The sequence below is a fragment of the Oncorhynchus keta genome, chromosome 36 (assembly GCF_023373465.1).
Source record: "Oncorhynchus keta strain PuntledgeMale-10-30-2019 chromosome 36, Oket_V2, whole genome shotgun sequence".
Classification (NCBI taxonomy): domain Eukaryota; kingdom Metazoa; phylum Chordata; class Actinopteri; order Salmoniformes; family Salmonidae; genus Oncorhynchus; species Oncorhynchus keta.
The window spans coordinates 13,217,992-13,234,909 of NC_068456.1; the positions used below are offsets into that span (position 1 = coordinate 13,217,992).

The window sequence follows — 16,918 nt, forward strand, 5'->3', positions numbered from 1 at the left end:
TTTAAAGTTGCGTGTAGTCGGCGGGTCTGGTTCTGATCCAGGTTCTGATTCAATATTCCCCAGTGAGCCATTTGAGTTCTGAAGTGGTGAGGGGAGGGGGGTAAGGCTTGGTGTTAGGCTGGGTCATGTTCAGTATGACTTCTCTTGGGCAAGCCAATCTCCCTCCCACATACTCTCGTTTAACGCTTCTCAGGCGCTGCTGAAGGTTGTGGTGACTAATGCGTGCAGGTCTGTCCCAGTCCAGGCAGTGGATCTGAGTCCAAAGTGATTAAAGTGATGAGAGAGCAGTGATCTCCTCACCCCAGCAGCATACTCCTCTGTGTGTCATCAGAGGCAGTGGGCCGCTCTCTGTGGGGCCCTGAGGGGACAGAAATAGTGAGTGTATATGGTGTGTAATTATTCTGTCAGTGCAGTGATTGACAGCGCATGTGGGCGGGGCTTAAAGGAATGATGCAGGTGTTAAAACCGTGAAAGCGCCAGTGGAAAAAACATCCCATAGATGAGAATAGCCATTCAGTAAAGAATGTTAACGCAAACGTCTTTCTCCTCCTGAGATCTGCCTGATTTGGATCATCTGTCCTGTGAGACAAGTGGGAACGCCCTCATTCCCCCACCCCCCGGGAATGACATCTCTTCAATTCAATGTTGATTCAATTCCTGTTTAACAGAACACAGCAGAGCCTCCTGTGACACGAACCCGGTCAAGATGTGTCCTCTGAAATATTCATGACATTACATGGAAGGATATCAACGTGCTGTGGCCTGTACCACATGATGGTGTGATGCTGCTCTTGTCAAGTACACGGCCCACGTTGTCGTGTGTGAGGCTTCTAGAACACTCTGTGGATGAGATCCTGTACTGGTATATCTTTTCACTTTTGCAACAGAATGAACAACATGTAAAGTGATAATATTAACCCCGTTGAACAAAATGAAAGGGGAACAAATCACATGGAACTCTGGATGGAACAAAGCTCCCGTTTGGATACTTAACACGAAAGCATGCTTCGTATTTAGCCCTCTCAATGACAAACTACACTTGTAATCTCGATACCAAAACAAATGAACACGATATATGTAAACAGCTAAGAGACAGCCGTGTTGGAAGGGGAAACAAAGTCTGCTTGTCTCCTGTTATAACAAAGTATACAGGGGAGAGCATTCTGTTCACCTTCTTCCCGCTGGACATATTACGTCTACCCAGTTGATGGTTCCTTAACAAGTCAGACTATTTTTTATTCACCTTTATTTAACCAGGTAGGCTAGTTGAGAACAAGTTCTCATTTACAACTGCAACCTGGCCAAGATAAAGCAAAGCAGTGCGACACAAACAATAACAGAGTTACACATGGAATAAACAAACATACAGTCAATAATACAATAGAAAAAAGTCTATATACATTGTCTGCAAATGAGGTAGGATAAGGGAGGTAAGGCAATAAATAGGCCATAGTGGCGAAATAATTACAATATAGCAATTAAACACTGGAATGATAGATGTGCCCGAAGATTAATGTGCAAGTAGAGATACTGGGGTGCAAAGGAGCAAAATAAATAACAGTATGGGGATGAGGTATTTGGATGGGCTATTTACAGATGGGCTATGTAGAGGTGCATTGAGCTGCTCCGACAGCTGATGCTTAAAGTTAGAGAGGGAGAAATGAGTCTCCAGCTTCAGTGATTTTTACATTTCGTCCCAGTCATTGGCAGCAGAGAACTGGAAGGAAAGGTGGCCAAATTAGGAATTGGCTTTGGGGGTGACCAGTGAAATATACCTGCTGGGTGCTGCTATGGTGACCAGTGAGCTGAGATAAGGTGGGGCTTTACCTAGCAAAGACTTATAGATGACCTGGAGCCAGTAGGTTTGGCGACAAATATGAAGCGAAGGCCAGCCAACGAGGGCATACAGGTCGCAGTGGTGGGTAGTCTATGGGGCTTTGGTGACAAAACAGATGGCACTGTGATAGACTGCATCCAATTTGCTGAGTAGAGTGTTGGAGGCTATTTTGTAAATGACATCACCGAAGTCGAGGATCGGTAGGATAGTCAGTTTTACGAGGGTATGTTTGGCAGAATGAGTGAAGGATGCTTTGTTGCGATATAGGAAGCCAATTCTAGATTTAATTTTGGAGATGCTTAATGTGAATCTGGAAGGAGAGTTTACAGTCTAACCAGACACCTAGGTATTTGTAGTTGTCCACATTCTAAGTCAGAACCGTCCAGAGTAGTGATGCTAGACAGGTGGGCGTGTGTGGGCAGCGATCGGTTGAAGAGCATGCATTTAGTTTTACTAGCTTTTAAGAGCAGTTGGAGGCCACAGAAGGAGAGTTGTATGGCATTGAAGCTCATCTGGAGGTTAGTTAACAGTGTTCAAAGAAGGGCCATAAGTATACAGAATGGTGTTGTCTGCGTAGAGGTGGATCAGAGAATCACCAGCAGCAAGAGCGACGTCATTGATATATACAGAGAAGAGAGTCGGCCCGAAGAATTGAACCCTGTGGCACCCCCATAGAGATTGCCAGAGGTCCGGACAACAGGCCCTCCGATTTGACACACTGAACTCTGTCTGAGAAGTAGTTGGTGAACCAGGCGAGGCAGTCATTTGAGAAAACAAGGCTGTTGAGTCTGCCAATAAGAATGTGGTGATTGAATGTGGTGATTGAGTCGAAAGCCTTGGCCAGGTCGATGAATACAGCTGCACAGTATTGTCTCTTATCGATGGCGGTTATGATATCATTTAGGACCTTGAGCGTGGCTGAGGTGCACCCATGACCAGCTCGGAAACCAGATTGCATAGCGGTGACTGGCTGACATGACTACTCCGCAGTGAACCAGTGGACCCCCAAAGCTGTTAGTCCCACATCCAGCCTCATAACTAAGGAAATCAACCTGCCCATTTATCAGGTTACTCCATAACCGGTCTCTTCCACTCCACATGAATTACTTCAAACTACGGGAGCTGCCTTAGGCCATAACAGTGATGTTGGGGCTACACCAAACGTTATGATACGAATGCGGTTGTTGTGAGCTATTATACAAACTTATGTATAGAAACAAACCAAATGATGGTAATCGGTGGAATTGTCGGCGTACACATCTCTATTCTATGCACATTCAGTTCATAATCCTTTCTGTACTGTGTAATACACACTAATATGTAGATCAACAGTGTATTACTTTGTTCCTCTCCTTGGTTTTCTGTTGCAGATCTTAATGAGTGCCAGCTGCAGGGTGTGTGTCCCAACGGAGACTGTCTGAACACCATGGGCAGCTACAGGTGCAGCTGTAAGGTCGGCTATATCCCTGACCCCACCCTCTCCACCTGTATCCGTAAGTCCTTCATAACTCTCCCTGTCTCTCTCTCTCTGTCTCGCCCTCTCTTCCTCTCTCGCTCTATCTCCCTCTCTCTCTCGCTCTGTCCTTCTCTCTGTGCTATATTTGGGTGTGACATTTCCAATACGTTTAAAAATATATATTACTTCAGCCTGTACAGTCAGGATTGCGGTCTGTAAGATTGCAGGCTGTTTTGAATGCCGCAAAGCATACTGCGAAGGCTGTGTTTTGATGATATGCATATGAATGTGGGAACAGATGGGAATGCATGGATGAATAGCATGGCGTTTATCATATTAATTAGATTCCCCTCAGAGCATGGAGCAAAAGGCACAGCATATTGCCAAACACAACAGATCGTATTTCTCTCCACTGAAAGTGGGAGGGAGGGAGGGAGGGAAGGAAGGAGTTTTGGGTTGAGAGATTAAAATCCTAGTGACTTGATTCTGAGTTCTCTGGGTTCTTGGTAGGAGAGCAATTGATCAGTGATGGCCTTTAACGACGGTCTTGTTTAGGATGCTTTTCCCTGCCGGTTGTTGTCTCTCCCAGTCCGACCTGTGTGTGTGTGTGTGTGTGTGTGTGTGTCTCCTCCTGGTTCTCCTCTATTTATCTCATTGCTATTGAAACCTGAGTGGCCATTCATCAACATCATTGACTATGCCAAGGAGCCTTGCTACAGTTTTGTCCTTACAGGGAAAAAGGAGGCATTGTAAATGCATCAGTGACATCACCCATTATGTTTCCCCCCTCCTCTGCATGTGTTGCCTGTCATTGAACCACCAATGTCGGATCTAGACATCTCCCCTCATTGTGTGTGTTGACTTACTGACCTCTCTGCTGGCATGAAAGGCACAGTGGAGTTTAGAGAGAAACATATTGGTGTTGATGAAGGACCAAATACAGCCTGACCCTCCTATGTACTGCCTTTGTGTGTTGATTGGCTTATAATATGCATGACAGCAACAGTAACCAACCAAAACGGACTTTCCCATTGTGAGAGCCACCACTTCACACATACATGTGCATCCTGTGTCCAACTACACTCAAATAAACCGATGCATTCCATGCGTAGCACTTACAATAACCGTGACTCAATTTTATTTTTGGATTCACGCCATCAAACGTTCCACTGGTGCAAGACAAAAGTCTTGACCAAAAGATCAGTAATGACTGCTTGAAATGCACATACCACGCGAGATGAACCCTTTACAATTGTGGGAATTGGCCTGTATGGGCTAAATTGAAATGTTTCTTACAAAAGAAATGTGAAATGCATAAGCATGGCAGCAGTTGAAAGGGAACAGTTTGGAGATTATGGGGGAATTATTAGACAAAAGGTGCATTTTACATTTACTGTAGTTTTTGCCGGATTTGTTGATAACAAAATCTGAAAATACTCTGGATACATTCAGTAACATGATAAGAAGATTTCTGGAACATAAGACAAAAAAAAAGGGTTTGAGTGAGAAGACGAACTGGTGTCTCCAGGTGGCCACACACCTCTCAAAAGTGTGCACAGTTCCTAAGTCATTTCAATGCAATTGTATGTCTATGTTTTATGTTATAGTTGAAGAAGAGTCTTCAACTACAACTTTTTTTTGTAGCTCTCCTAGTTGTGCCGTTGAGGAACTAGATCAAGCACACTTGTAGTTGCTTTGTTTTGCAGTGCCTTAGACCGCTGCACCACTCGGAGGCCCACATCTGCATGTTCAACCCGTATACGGGTACAAGTGTAAAGGGCTACGCTCCAAATAGATAACATGATGGGAGACAAGTGCAGCAACTGTCTAGAAATTAAGGGAGGGCTTCCCAGTGCAATCTAGCAGAACTCCAGCACCCTCATCTCTCTCTCTCCCTCCCTCCATCTCCCCTTCCCACTCCCCTCTACTCTACTCTGCTGCCTCTCACATCCGACAAAGGGAGAGATCCCATCATTGGGGCATTCACTAGCCTATTCACGGGCTGCTCTAGTTTGCTTTGAGAAAGCAGGAGAGCCCCAACAGTCACCCTCTAGCCCTATGAGAGGTGACTGTATAGTTCCCCTAAGGAAAAGCACCTTTAGTAAATCTGCATTCTCTGTGAGAGCTTCCCATGTCTGGAATACACTGCCATCAGACACACATAATTGCACCACATATCACACTTTCACAAAATGCTTGAAGACATGGCTAAAGGTCAATCAGATTTGTGAACATGGTCCCTAGCTGTGTGTTTCCGCTTTCCTTGTTATCTGTTGTCTGTAGCTTGTGAGGTGTGGAAACACTTTGTTGCTTTTATTAATTTTGTCTTGCTGCTTTTTGTTCTATGTTGCTCTGTCTGTATGCTACGTCTTGCTTGTCCTATGTTGCTATGTCTATGGTGCTATTGTCTATATTGTAATTGTTTTTAATAACCTGTTGATTAATGTTAATGTGCACTGTCCCTGTAAAAATAAAATAAACTAAACTAAACTAAACTATTAGCTAGACAGTTTCTGAGACTCAAGAAAAGACTCAAGCGTGAGTCACTGGCAGGGACGCAACTTTGGTTACGAAGTGGGGGGGTCATATAATAAATAAATAAAATAGTTATTTTATCTGGTCGGATCAACACTACGAACAGCCTACCGACCCCTCGGAGGTGTCCACACGGTCCTAAAGCACACTTTTGCCTTGTTTTGTGTCACATTCCAATGATAAAACAGGTGGGGACAAAATGCCATTTCAGAATGTGGGGGGTCCCCAGTGAAAGTTGCACCCCTGGTCACTGTTATTAATTGGCGGATTTGGCGAGGCCTTAGAGCAACTTCAATGTGGGTGGTAAGGAGGAGGGAGGAGGATGGTGGATGGAATTTGGGAAGTGAGTGGAGACTCTAGAGCGAAAGTGATTGCTGCCTGTCATACATGATTCTCCCGTGTGCTCCCGAGTTCCCGTGTGCTCCCGAGCTCCCGTGTGCTCCCGAGCTCCCGTGTGCTCCCGAGCTCCCGTGTGCTCCCGTGTGTCCGAGACTCGGAGGCGCCGTCACGATTTTTGTTAAGGATTTTGGAGGGACAGCAGATTTGGAGCCGTTCGAGCCCCCCTTTCCAACAGTACACACACACACACACACACGCGCTCGCACACACACCCTCTCTGTCAATAATGACTGAAAACCTGATAACTTTTTTTCAGTCTGTTTTGACGAATATCAATGCACCACACAAACTGCCTAAAGCGGAAAATGTTAGAAGAATTAAAAAACTTTAGAACAAGTCTTTGTGACCTTTTGTACAGGATTGGTAAAGAAGCATCTATTACATTTCACTGTTCGTTGAATGATGTCTTGGGCACTCCAGTACTTCTAATTTGACGTTGATATGCATTAACCCAGTAAGCCCTCTTTTTGGCCTCAGCAGTTCAACATTGTTACATTTTGGGATTTGGAGACTGTTGTGAGAGGGGGGAAAAAAAGGAATATCATGGTCAGTTTGTATGAGCACTGATTTAACGTTGATAGGAGAGCTCTCCCATTGAAAAATGAAGAAATAGTGGAAGAACATCATGTGGTTCCAGCTTTACTTGGAAGTCAAATCCTTAGAGAGTCTTTGTTCCGTTGGTGCCTTGCCATACCACAGTTTCCACTACTACACTTCAGGATTTGTGCTGCTTAAACCCCTCATGATGTGCACCATTCAGAAACACTCAACCAACCCTACTGCATGCTGTTATTTGGGTCAGCATTTGACTTTGTTCATTAGTGCATGAAGCATTGGCATGAAAGAGCTCAATGTTTGTACACCCAGAGAGCTTTTGTTGTTGTATGTGCTGTGCTTGTGGGTGTTTTGCGTTTGAGCTTTTAGGTTAGTCTAGTTGACACATTCTTCATAGCTCAAAAATCCTGTGATGAAGATATGAAATATATTGGCGGTAGCAGGCAACACAGCTAACTACCACTGAGACGTTTCAACATTTTCTTGGTATTTTTGATGTTGTTATAAATGTGTGAGTACTGTACTCTGTGTTGGGCGGGTGGATTCCGGTGAAGGGGGACTTCTTTATTTTCTCTTTCTTTCTTTTCTCTCCCCCCATGTCTGTGTCTCCCCCCACTGTGGCGCACCTCCCCTTGCCACTCTCCCACTGCACCTCTTCAGCCGACACCTCTGCCATCCACGAGGAGAAAGGGGCTTGTTTCCGATTGGTCAGTTCGGGGAAGCAGTGTTTGCACCCGGTGTCTGCTCAGCTGAGCAAACAACTCTGCTGCTGCAGTGTGGGCAAGGCCTGGGGCCCGCGCTGCGACAAGTGTCCCCTACCAGGAACAGGTAAGGCCTCCGACGCCAGCAACTCCACCCATCCATCCATGCCTCCGAGTCCCAGACACCTCCACCCATCCATCCATTCCACAGAGTCCCAGACACCTCCACCCATTCATCCATTCCACAGAGTCCCAGACACCTCCACCCATCCATCCATTCCACCGAGTCCCAGACACCTCCACCCATCCATCCATGTCCCCCAGACACCTCCACCCATCCATCCATTCCACAGAGTCCCAGACACCTCCACCCATCCATCATCCATTCCACAGAGTCCCAGACACCTCCACCCATTCCATCCATTCCACAGAGTCCCAGACACCTCCACCCATCCATCCATTCCACCGAGTCCCAGACACCTCCACCATCCATCCATCCATTCCACCATTCCAGTCCCAGACACCTCCACCCATCCATCCATTCCACCCAGAGTCCCAGACACCTCCACCCATCCATCCATTCCACCGAGTCCCAGACACCTCCACCCATCCATCCATTCCACCGAGTCCCAGACACCTCCACCCATCCATCCATTCCACAGAGTCCCAGACACCTCCACCCATCCATCCATTCCACCGAGTCCCAGACACCTCCACCCCATCCATCCATTCCACCACCCATCCATCCATTCCACCGAGTCCCAGACACCTCCACCCATCCATCCATTCCACCGAGTCCCAGACACCTCCACCCATCCATCCATTCCACCGAGTCCCAGACACCTCCACCCATCCATCCATTCCACAGAGTCCCAGACACCTCCACCCATCCATCCATTCCACCGAGTCCCAGACACCTCCACCCATCCATCCATTCCACCGAGTCCCAGACACCTCCACCCATCCATCCATTCCACAGAGTCCCAGACACCTCCACCCATCCATCCATTCCACCGAGTCCCAGACACCTCCACCCATCCATCCATTCCACCGAGTCCCAGACACCTCCACCCATCCATCCATTCCACCGAGTCCCAGACACCTCCACCCATCCATCCATTCCACCGAGTCCCAGACACCTCCACCCATCCATCCATTCCACCGAGTCCCAGACACCTCCACCCATCCATCCATTCCACCGAGTCCCAGACACCTCCACCCATCCATCTATTCCACCACTCTCACATTGAGAGATTGAAATGTGGGACCAGTGGCATCCATCCCCCACCCACACTCAATGTTTCTCTCTCTCTGTGCATGTGTTTCACTGCTTCTCCAAGTAGACAGTTTTAGATGCAGTTATATCTCCTCCACCAGCACTCTCCTCCTGTCTCCCCTTATTCCACCATGTCTCCCCATCCGCCATTGCCATCTGTACGGGTATCATGGTCAGTGTTGGCTGGGGTGACACAATAGCGGAAACCTGCAGATCATGTGCAGCAAAGGCACACTAAATAGATAGAAACTGTTTGCTGAGTCCTCACACTTCCACTTGAAAAGGTCTGTCTTAATGAATTGATGACACTGAGCCAAACATTCCATTAGACCTGGGAGGTTAGTCTGGGAACAAGTGTAAGCCTTTTCTGTGTCTGTGCCTGTATTGTCTGTCTAGGCTCCGGGAGACATTACTGGATGGCCTCGTTTAGCCTAATTAACAACACCCGTTAAACTCATCTGGGTTGCCAGATTATTTCGGTTGCCAGATCTTCAAAGTTCCCAGTGTAGTACAGTAAATTGTTATGGGGAGTGTAATAGAGTTAGGGGATGATTGCTTGGAACCGGGCCCATTTCTCCCAATGTGAGGACGTTTCTGTAGGTAAGGTTAAGAGCTGTTATAAGAGTAAATTAGAGACGTGCTCCTTTATCTGGAAATAAACTTGAGCAGATTACATGTAGGATTTACCTTGTTATGAAGGGCAGCATTTTTTAAGGTCTCTTTAATGTTATTTTTTCTTTGTTTGTCGGAATGTTCGCAGAGGCGCTTGTAGCTGGATTAGTAACTGATTATTCTGATATATTCTTTTCACTATCAATGTCGTGGTTTAATTACAATTGGCTGACATGGTTCTTTCAATTCAGATAGAGATGGAGACAGTTTATTTTGGTAGATTCTAACTTCTTGCAAATGCTTGTTGGTTAAAATGGGAAACTGCATAGATAGCATGTGCTATTCTTATATGAAACTGGATTGGTGGATGCTACACTGTGTAACAATGGTTGGTACTTAGTTTTCATTCATTGGGACATAAATGGAAGCCTTGACATGACGCTTCCCAAACAAATCTAGTCAAGTCCTTACAAAATGCTAGTTGCACAAAGACATTCAAGAATGAGACAAGTGTGTGACTCTCAGTCTTTATCACCAGTGACTTGATCCACTGTGTCTCCTTGGTTTCTAATGGGTTTCTAATGTGGAGCTCAGAAAGAACTCAGACGGGACATTCCATGAAATGAGTGCCTTTGTGTCCCTTTGATATATTAAGTAGAAATTGTGCATCAATATTGAATTTTAAAAGCTTGTTAAATTAAATGTAGTTCCCTTTTTAATATTGACCAAATGTCCCTCTGTGCACTGTCTTAGACTTATAGGAAGATTTTAACCCACTTAACCCCAACATTTTAATCATCAAGTTTTAATCATCATGACAAAGTCATTTCTGAAGATGATTATTTATTTAATGTGATTAGTGATTCATTTTAATTTAAAACCAAAAACTCTCCCTCATTTTAAGGTCAACCCTGTTACATGAACTGAACTCTCATTTTAAGAGGATGAAACTATTCTTTAAAAAAATAGCAAATACTACATCTAATAAAATTATAAAACCACAGTGTAAAAGCAGGTGAGCTGGTTCTACTCTTTTTTGCAATTTCCTGGTGTTTTGTGGTGGAAAACTGAGTGGGTTGAGCATTACATGTCAACACTGTTACCCATAGATGGACAGGCTAGACATTTTTTGACAATATTTTTGTTGTTGTTGTGAAGCTTGCATTCAATTGACCCTCCCTGTTGCACACAACAAGCTTCCATTCCTCCTGTCACAAGGGGATTTCTGGCTGATTTAAGATCATCTACCTTGTTACAGTCACCCTTTTACTTTATTTGGCACTTAATAGACACTTAATATAGTTGTTTTTTTAACCTCGAGATGGAAACGCATGCTTTTTATTAAGTTGAACATCTACTCTTTACGACAGAATGTTAAAATTAGGTGAAATTCTATGTTTTTTTTCACCAAGGTATATTACTCAAAAGGCACCCAATTGGTGGAATGACCCAGAGACTGATATACACAAATCTGCTACAACAAAAACCAAACAGCATGTAACCTATTGTACGTTACATTGGAGTTACATAAAATGAAAGATCAGCCAAATTAGCTATAATTTATTATTTTGAACCTGAAATAAAAAATTTTTTGTCTTGCACAAAGTATGGATGAACTTACTGTATTTTTATTTTAAACATTTTAGCTAAATTCAAGGAGATATGCCCTGGTGGGATGGGCTACACTGTCACAGGATCTTACAAGCCCAAACCACCCAATAAACTACCCAGCCAACCTGAGACCATCAACAAGCCAATGATCACCCACCAAGAGCCTGTGGCCCCGCCTCTGCCCCTGCCGACACATGAGAAACCAGTGGAGGCCTTGAGCGTCGCTGAGAGACAGCTTCCCTCTGTACCAGGTAAGTCAACATCATGCAATTTCCTCTGTACCAGGCCATCGTTACTAATGTACTATGGAAAGACAGAGACAGAAGATTGGGCTGAGCTGGGTGGGACTGAGTGTGACTCATAGATGGGGGCCATGCTCTTGTCTTTTCACTATGCTGGGCTGTTTTGATATGTGCAATTTAGTGTACCTACAGTGCCAGCGCAAAACTTTATCATCCAAATAAAGAGCAATCCACCCGTTCAACAGTACCAGTCAAAAGTTTGGACACACCTACACATTCCAGGGTTTTTCTTTCTTTTTACTATTGTATACATTGTAGAATAATAGTGAAGACATCAAAACTATGAAATGACACATATGGAATCATGTAGTAACCAAAAAAGTGTTAAAGTAGCCACCCTTTTCCTTGATGACAGCTTTGCACACTCTTGGCATTCTCTCAACCAGCTTCATGGGGTAGTCACCTGTAATGCATTTAAATTAACAGGTGTGCCTTGTTAAAAGTTAATTTGTGGAATTTCTTTCCTTCTTAATGTGTTTGAGCCAATTAGTTGTGTTGTGACAAGGTAGGGGTGGTATACAGAAGTTAGCCCTATTTGGTAAAAGACCAAGTCCATATTATGGCATGAACAGCTCAAATAAGTGAAGAGAAACGACAGTCCATCATTACTTTAAGACATGAAGGTCAGTCAATCCGGAAAAAGTCAAGAACTTTGGAAGTTTCTTCAAGTGGAGTCGCAAAAACTATCAAGTGCTATGATGAAACTGGCTCTCATGAGGACCGCCACAGGAAAGGGACCCAGAGTTACCTCTGCTGCAGAGGATACATTCATTAGAGTTACCAGCTTTAGAAATTGCAGCCCAAATAAATGCTTCAAAGAGTAACAGAGACATCTCAACATCAACTGTTCAGAGGAGACTACGTGAATCAGGCCTTCATAGTGTAATTGCTACAAAGAAACCACTACTAAAGGACACCAAAAATAGGAAGAGACTTGCTTGGGCCAAGAAACACGAGCAGCGGACATTAGAACGGTGGAAATCTGTCCTTTGGTCTGATAAGTCCAAATTTGCGATTTTTGGTTCCAACCTCCGTGACTTTGTGAGACGCAGAGTGGATGAAAGGATGAACGCCGCTTGTGTGGTTCCCACCATGAAGCATGGAGGAGGAGGTGTGGGGATGCTTTGCTGGTGACATTGTCTGTGATGTATTTACAGTTGAAGGCACACGTAACCAGCATGGCTACCACAGCATTCTGCAGTGACACGCCATCCCATCTGGTTTGCGCTTAGTGGGACTATCATTTGTTTTTCAACAGGACAATGACCCAAAACACACTTGCAGGCTATTTAAGGGCTAGTCAGATGTACAACTGAAATGTATCTTCCGCATTTAACCCAACCCCTCTGAATCAGACATCCATAATCAACGTCCATGTCTTCAGCACCCAGGGAACAGTGGGTTAACTGCCCTGCTCAGGGGCAGAATGACTGATTTTTACCTTGTCAGCTCTGGGATTTGATCCAGCAACCTTTCGGTTACTGGCCCAACGCTCGAACCACTAGGTGTGCTGCATCAGATGACCTGGCCTCCACAACCCAATTGAGATGGTTTGGGATGAGTCCCTCAGAGTCAAGGAAAACCAGCCAACCAGTACTCAGCATATGTGGGAACTCTTTCAAGACGGTTTGAAAATCATTCCTCATGAAGCTGGTTGAGAGAATGCCAAGAGTGTGCAAAGCTGTCATCAAGGTAAAGGGTGGCTACTTTGAAGAATCTTAAATATAAACTATATATATATATATGCCATTTAGCGGACGCTTTTATCCAAAGCGACTTACAGTGATGTGTGCATACATTCTACGTATGGGTGGTCCCGGGAATCGAACCCACTACCCTGGCGTTACAAGCGCCATGCTCTACCAACTGAGCTACAGAAGGACCACACTATATTTGGATTTGTTTAACACTTTTTTGGTTACTACATGATTCCAAATGTGTTATTTCATCGTTTTGATGTTGTCACTATTATTCTACAATATAGTCAAAATAAAGAAAAACCCTTGAATGACTAGGTGTGTCAACTTTTGACTGGTACTGTAAGTGAAACTAAACATATTTGTATTTGTATGAGTGTGTGTGGAGTCTTTAAAAATATCTCTCAACCAGACATCAATTCAGTTCCACCCTGGACAGGATGGTGAGGATTCACATGCTTTGGCTTGGCTCTCAAACTTCTGGATTCTGAGAGAGAGGAGAGATGGAGCTCCTCTTTCGTATTGTTCAGGACATGCTTGGGAGTTGGCGATGGAAAGAGAAACTTGGCAGCCTTAGAGCGCACAGACTTGTCCAAATTACCACTAAGCTTCTCTCGAGCTCCGAGTACAGAGGATTCCAATGCAGAGGACAGACTCAGACAAACAATAAGAGAGAAAGCCACTGCCCAAACCTGTGTAGATTAGTGTTTGCATGCCACAAGGGGCTAAAGCTGGCACCACTGAGCTAAAAATCCTGGTGGAGGTGATTTGTTTCATGCCCAATGTTCTGCTACATTAATAACAATCCTGTTTGTTTTTATGACCTCTAGATCTAAATACAGTAAAACCGCCTGAGGGTTGAGTTATGACATGGCATTTGGCCAGTGTTTAAAATAAGGTGTAAGTGGAACGACCTTGTAACTGATTAACATTTGTCCGTTGCTATGAAAAAGATCATGTTTCGACATGGCCATGAACAGCTAAACGTACCCCCTGAGCCTGTGAAGGTGACAGTCTTATGAATTGCAAACGATTGGTCCTCTGGCCCCAGACGGAAAGGGTTATTCATTTATTCAAAAGCCTGAAGATATTTATTGGAGAAATATAATGAAGTATATGATGTACTTGTCTCTGACAACTTGATGATCAAGGGCAGGTATATCCAGCCTTGTGCTTCCAAACTCTTTCTTGATCTCACTCTTGTTTTTTTCCATATTTTTTCCATATTGTTTTTTATGACCAGTAGCCACAGAAGCACCTGAGCAGGTAGGTTGGGTTTCTTCTGCAAAAAAAAAATAATAATTAAAAGAAAATAGCTTTCTTGCATGCGACAAGAAGGATTCACCCTTTAGCATCTATGGCAGCGACCTGCAGTAGCAGCCTGCAGCATCACCTCTGCATGAAGTCAGCATCACCACTGCATGACTTTGAGCCAATCACTGCTCCACGCTTTCAGCTTAAGAGCACTTCACAGTGGAACATCTGTCAATGCCAATCACAGCTGCTAAGACTTTGCTCTTTGCGCTTTTGTCCAGCCTCATACTGTATGGATGCGTTTACACAGGCAGCCCAATTCTGATTTTTTTTTCCACAAGTTGGTCTTTTGACCAAGCAGATCAGTGATCAATAAATGGGCAAACGATCAGAATCGGGCCGCCTATGTAAACGCAGCCTAAGCTATGTAAACGCAGCCTAAGCTATGTAAACGCAGCCTAAGCTATGTAACAAACTCCCTCACGCGCCAGGACAGCGGAGTAATCACCACCTTCCGGAGACACCTAAACCCCACCTGTAAAGGATAGGGTAAGTAAGGGTAAGTAATCCTTCTCACCCCCAACAGATTTAGATGCAAGTGGCTGTTCCACTGGTTGTCATAAGCACCAATTTGTATGCTCTGGATAAGAGCGTCAAATGCTTAAATGTAAATGTAAATGTAAACGCTAAGCTATGTAAACGCAGCCTAAGCTATGTAAACGCAGCCTAAGAGTCTCCAAAACGGAACAGTCCTGAAACACTTTTCTGTAATGGATTTAATATTGTATTATGACTTGAATTATGTAAATATAGAAGCTCTCCTTTACAGTATATTGGTTCTTTCAGAGGAACAGTAGGCTCAGCAGCTTGAAACTTAAAGCACTTTGATAAAGGCAGGGTAAGTAAACACTATTGCGCAAACCATTTTGACATCCTAGAGAAACTCCAAAGGTAAAAGAAAAAAGAAAAGCTGAAGTCAAGTTGGAGTCCACACAACTGATAACTATAGACCCTATCGACTCAATGAAAACCCATGTTTCGCTTCCCACCATCAAGCCCTTCAAGCGCTTTCCTTCCTTCGGCTGCCATGCAAGCGGATCTCCAGTTAGTTTACTGCTGAGCAGCCTATATGACGAGCGCACGCATGACAGCGGTGCATGAACGGCGCTTGCTCACTGAAACCTCATGTCTATACGGATCAGTCCACTGACCCGGAGGTCCGTATTGTGTTTGTCTTGTGTTCTGTCCTTCAAGGAGCTGGTTATTCTGGAGGCTACTAGTAGTAGTCCAATAGTTGAGGCCGAGGCTGGCCAGCCACAGCTCTCTCCCGGTGTCTCTACCATGAGGATGGAGCCGGCCTACAAAGGTGTCTCATCCATTTCATTCCCCTCTACTCTCTCTGCTGCTATTTCAGTCTCACAGGGCTAGGCTCACTCTCACTCTCTGCAAGTTATTTAATTATGATGGTTGTTTTGGCACTGTACCGAACTCTATGTAAGTCGGTCTCCACTGGTGCTTTACGGTCAATTTTACCTGACAGAATACAAATGAAAATGTGTTGGTTTGAAAAATATCTTGTGTTCTTTCCCCTGTAACAGAACTAATCGTCATAAGGGAAAGAGCACCGGCCATTTGTGATGGGTCTTCTCCAGACTCAAGTCTAGGGTTATCTTAATTGAAACGCAACGTTTCGATTGTTGTAAAAATAGTTGTTTTATTGTTCCATCCAATACGTATCCAAGCTGGAAAAATCTTTAAACAGCTGTCAGCTCAGCACTTGATGGCGTCAAGTGATTTATCTCTGTCCGCTGGGACTTCTACAGTACTCTGCATTACACTCGTACCCACTGAAGCACTCGTTTTAAAGATCACAGAAAGTCTGACTGCACTGTTCTCTCCCCTGGCTCCATCTGTCCTGGTCTCTCAGAGGTTGTGGAGGAAATGTCCCCCCCTGCTCCAGCCCTGATCCTCCCCACCAACGCTGGCCAGGACATCGCCCCTACTCAGTCAGCAGGTAAGTGCTCACACTGACATACAGTAACGCCGTGACATTTGGACATAGTTTAGTGTTAGGTCAATGTGCAGCTGATGGGTTGATACCTACCATCCCTGCTACATTCTATATCTAAGCTATCCCGAGCTGATTGTGTATAAATCATGAATGGATGGAGGGATGAAGGGAACACAAGATTAGTTCTTATCTCCCTCACTCGCCCATTAACTGACCCTTTATTTGTGTTTAACTCTGCATCTGAATTCCTCACAGGTCAGGGGCAAAGAAATAGGCCGATAAGAGGAATTTGCACAGACTGGGAACATGGCACTTTTGAACTCTCCCTGACCTCCTTTCTTTGTCCTTGGGGTTCTCCCCCGTTGTGAGAATATTCTGCGCTCTTCTATATTTAGGAGTCATGTGTTGCTGTTGAGGGGCCACAGCAACACGAAGTCTCTCTCTCTCCACTTTCTAGATGTGAAAAGTCTAACAACATCATTATGGCTTCAAATCACTCCAATGAAAGTGCTGAGAAACTTTTATTTCTCACCTGACCCTCACAGAAATATATTTGGGTCCTGTATTGTTTTATTTAAGAGATTCCAATTTTAGATTTTGTTGCCGTGTTTCTTCGAAGGGGAAGGCCAGTGATTGGTGCCATCGCTAGGCAACCACTTGTGTGAAACCCAC

The 16,918-nt window shown here is 44.6% G+C and overlaps 1 protein-coding gene and 1 long non-coding RNA gene across 22 annotated transcripts in view; one reads left to right on the forward strand and one right to left on the reverse strand.

The window, feature by feature from the left end:
- The window catches only part of ltbp1 (latent transforming growth factor beta binding protein 1), a 147,131-nt gene that overhangs the window by 73,914 nt on the left and 56,299 nt on the right, over positions 1 to 16,918 (forward strand). For 6 of the 8 annotated variants that reach the window (XM_052498503.1, XM_052498506.1, XM_052498504.1 and 3 more), the window contains 6 exons: positions 3,208 to 3,330; positions 7,443 to 7,610; positions 11,018 to 11,233; positions 14,225 to 14,247; positions 15,490 to 15,601; positions 16,163 to 16,249. In XM_052498503.1, the coding sequence (XP_052354463.1) occupies positions 3,208 to 3,330; positions 7,443 to 7,610; positions 11,018 to 11,233; positions 14,225 to 14,247; positions 15,490 to 15,601; positions 16,163 to 16,249 (729 nt within the window). The remainder of the gene's footprint in view (positions 1 to 3,207; positions 3,331 to 7,442; positions 7,611 to 11,017; positions 11,234 to 14,224; positions 14,248 to 15,489; positions 15,602 to 16,162; positions 16,250 to 16,918) is intronic. The other 2 variants (XM_052498502.1, XM_052498505.1) reach the window with 2 other exon arrangements.
- Positions 7,503 to 11,007, reverse strand: LOC127916503 (uncharacterized). Of its 14 annotated transcripts, none has more exons than XR_008095070.1 (5): positions 8,475 to 11,007; positions 8,253 to 8,437; positions 8,047 to 8,120; positions 7,744 to 7,780; positions 7,503 to 7,632 (listed from the first exon to the last, which is right to left on the reverse strand). It is a non-coding gene; the product is annotated as an uncharacterized LOC127916503 (long non-coding RNA). The 14 variants fall into 14 exon arrangements; XR_008095073.1 differs by lacking the exon at positions 7,744 to 7,780 and adding an exon at positions 7,927 to 7,963; XR_008095075.1 differs by lacking the exon at positions 7,503 to 7,632 and having other exon boundaries at positions 7,635 to 7,780; positions 8,047 to 8,194; positions 8,253 to 8,326; positions 8,364 to 8,437.